Below are 2,804 nucleotides of genomic sequence, written 5' to 3'. Positions count from 1 at the left end.
GATGGATGGATGGATGGATGGAAGGATGATGGATGGATGGATGATGGATGGATGCTTATTTTTTATTCAAAAATTTGACTCTGTGTCCCCAGACTTACTGGCTGTCCCCTCTCAGATAGAGGCTGTGAAGCTCTGTCTTCAGTTTTCAGCTCCCAGTCCTCCAGTCTCAGAAAAGTGGACCTGAGTAACACCAACCTGAAGGATTATGGAGTGAAACTTCTATCTGCAGGACTAGAGAGTCCAAACTGCAAAATCAATACTCTAAGGTAGAAAACTCTCAATGCTGTGGCAGCCATTTATGTCAAAGCTATCAGAGATAATATAAATACTTTTTAAGATATGTATTCATCTACTTTGTATTCATTTCAGGCTCTTACAAGTCCAGCCTATAAGTTGTTTTTTTTCTTGCGCCCAGATCTTCTCAGGACACTAACTATATTTAAATGATTAAATACATGTTTAATCTGGATCTTTAATAAATCAAGATTGACATAAGAATGGTTACCCCACCATGTAGCTAGTCCTGGGGTTGCTGTCAGCAAGCGCCTGGTGGTTATCCCAGAGTGGCCCACCACCTGCAGGGAGACTCATGACGGACCATTGTAAAGAGGATCGGGTAGAAGCCTCAGGGACCCGATCCACCACCACTTAAAATGGCTCTTGGGACATCTTGTGAAAGTAGTATGTATTAATCATCAGATGTTATTTATATTCAATTGTGGGTTAGACCAGTGGGCTTGTGCTCTGAGAAGGTTGCAAGTACCCGGTTCGTTCCCCACAGCCTCTCGGTCCCTGTGCAAAGCCCTTAAACACCACCCTGCTCCCCGGGCGCCGCACAATGGCAGCCCACTGCCATTGTGCAGGGGATGGGTGAAATGCAGAGAGTGAATTTCCCCATTGTGGCAGAATAAAGGTATTTACATTGGTTAACCGGGCTACGTTGGCTACCTTCCCCCTTTTTCTACTCTAAGTGTCATGATGTTGGTGCTAATGGTTTGTTTTTTTCCTTTGCTCCTTGCTCCCTTGTCTAATTGGTTCTGCGGCTGATTATCGCAGATCATTTTCACCTGGTTCCTCTACTATTTAAGTTGTGCGTTTGCCTCCCATCAGCGCCAGGTTATTCGTGTGTTTTGGTGAGACGTTTTTGTGTTGTTTATGAACTCAGTCATTAAACAAAGTATGATCCACAGTGAGCATGTGCTCAACTTTTATTAACTTCTTAACCAGCATTAACAACCGTCTAGCTTTGTTTTCATCTCTTCTTCTACTGCCTTACTCTAGTAGTTGACCTTGTATTCATAACTCAATAGAACCACCTAGTGGGCATATCTGGAACTACTATTGAATACATTCTACATATCAGCACAGTTTTCTAGCATTCTTTAGTCTGTCTGTTTCTCTGATTATGACCAGTTTCTGCCCTGTGGATCTCGAGTTTTGTCTTGCCCCTGTCCGCTCTGTTTGTCGCATCTGGTCCTGGATTCTACCGGCTTCTGAAGCTGGAACTGTCTTCTGACTTTGGCCTTGGATTTCCCTTCTGGACTTGCTGCTCGGCGTCGGCTGGCGTCCGCTCCGTTGCTCTCTAGGAACTCACCCAACAATTGTTTTTAAGCTTTTACGGCACTAGCAGCTCTTTTTTTTTGTACAAACATGCAGCAAAGGACCACTGGTTTGATTCAAACCATGTACAGAACTAAGACCTCCGTAGATGGGTCATGCGCTTTAACCACTGCAACACCGAAGCACATCCAACCTAATAACGGCCTTGAACATTTATGTATTGATTTGTGGAATGATTTACCCTGTTGGTCATCAATCAGAGTAAGGTAACGGTGAGAAACATGCAGACTTCCCTTTTAAATATATTTGTGTGACAGTTCATCTCAGCATTGCCAGTATATGCCTACGTTCATGCTGTATAGCTTAATCTCAATCCCAATTTTTTGGTTCCCATGTTTTTAAACTCTGCGTACTCCACATACTGTGTTCACCTATTGGGTCATCCGGCAATCCGGGGACCGGCCACCAGGGCCTCTGTCCTGAGATTATTGAAAGTGAGTGTTATGTGTGAATGTGCGTCCTCTTTTTTTTTTATCTTTTTATGTTCCTCAAAAAGAATGTCCTTTGTCCTTATCGACAGAGGTGTCAAGTAACGAAGTACAAATACTTCATTACTCTACTTAAGTACACTTTTTAGGTATCTGTACTTTACTGTATTACTTATTTTTCTTCCTACTTCTGACTTCTACTCATTATATTTTCACACAGTATCTGTACTTTCTATTCCTGAAATCACACTAGCCCATTTAGTTCCTGCTTCGGATCCGGCACCCAACTCCGCACCCGGACCAGACTATCCCCAGTAAAAGCCCCCAGGGGATGGGAACAACATGTCCCGCACAGGCCACCCACAGTGGGAAAGTTTAAAGCATTTATTTAACAAACAGGTGGGCGGGGCTGCTCGTCTGCTGTGGGGCGGATCTCTGCAGGGATTGGAGAATACAGCTCAGTGACTGGATGAGGAGCTGAATACGACTTGGAGCAAAGTCACAGTTCAGAGAGAGTGAGCGGAGCGGATGCCAGCTGACGCCGAGCAAAAACAGAGTCCAGAAGGGAAATACAAGGCCGAAGTCAGGAGACAGTTCCAGGTTCAGAAGCCGGTAGAATCCAGGACCAGATGCGACAAACAGAGCAGACAGGGGCAAGACAAAACTCGAGATCCACAGGACAGAAACTGGTCAAAATCAAAGAATCAGACAGAGTAAAGATTGACAGGAAACATCTCACCAAAACACAGGAATAAC

The 2,804-nt window shown here is 44.3% G+C and overlaps 1 protein-coding gene across 1 annotated transcript in view; it reads left to right on the top strand.

The window, feature by feature from the left end:
• Nucleotides 1-2,804, top strand: part of LOC107081055 (NACHT, LRR and PYD domains-containing protein 12-like) — a gene marked incomplete at its 3' end in the record, with an annotated part of 12,359 nt that overhangs the window by 4,624 nt on the left and 4,931 nt on the right. The window contains exon 2 of the mRNA XM_015369267.1: nucleotides 93-266. Coding sequence (XP_015224753.1) covers nucleotides 93-266 — 174 coding nt within the window. The remainder of the gene's footprint in view (nucleotides 1-92; nucleotides 267-2,804) is intronic.

Source organism: Cyprinodon variegatus, unplaced genomic scaffold, assembly GCF_000732505.1.
Source record: "Cyprinodon variegatus isolate N-32 unplaced genomic scaffold, C_variegatus-1.0 Scaffold2777, whole genome shotgun sequence".
In the NCBI taxonomy this organism is placed as follows: Eukaryota; Metazoa; Chordata; class Actinopteri; order Cyprinodontiformes; family Cyprinodontidae; genus Cyprinodon; species Cyprinodon variegatus.
The sequence above is the reverse complement of the archived record's forward strand: the minus strand, read 5'-3'. Positions and strand labels throughout refer to the sequence as shown.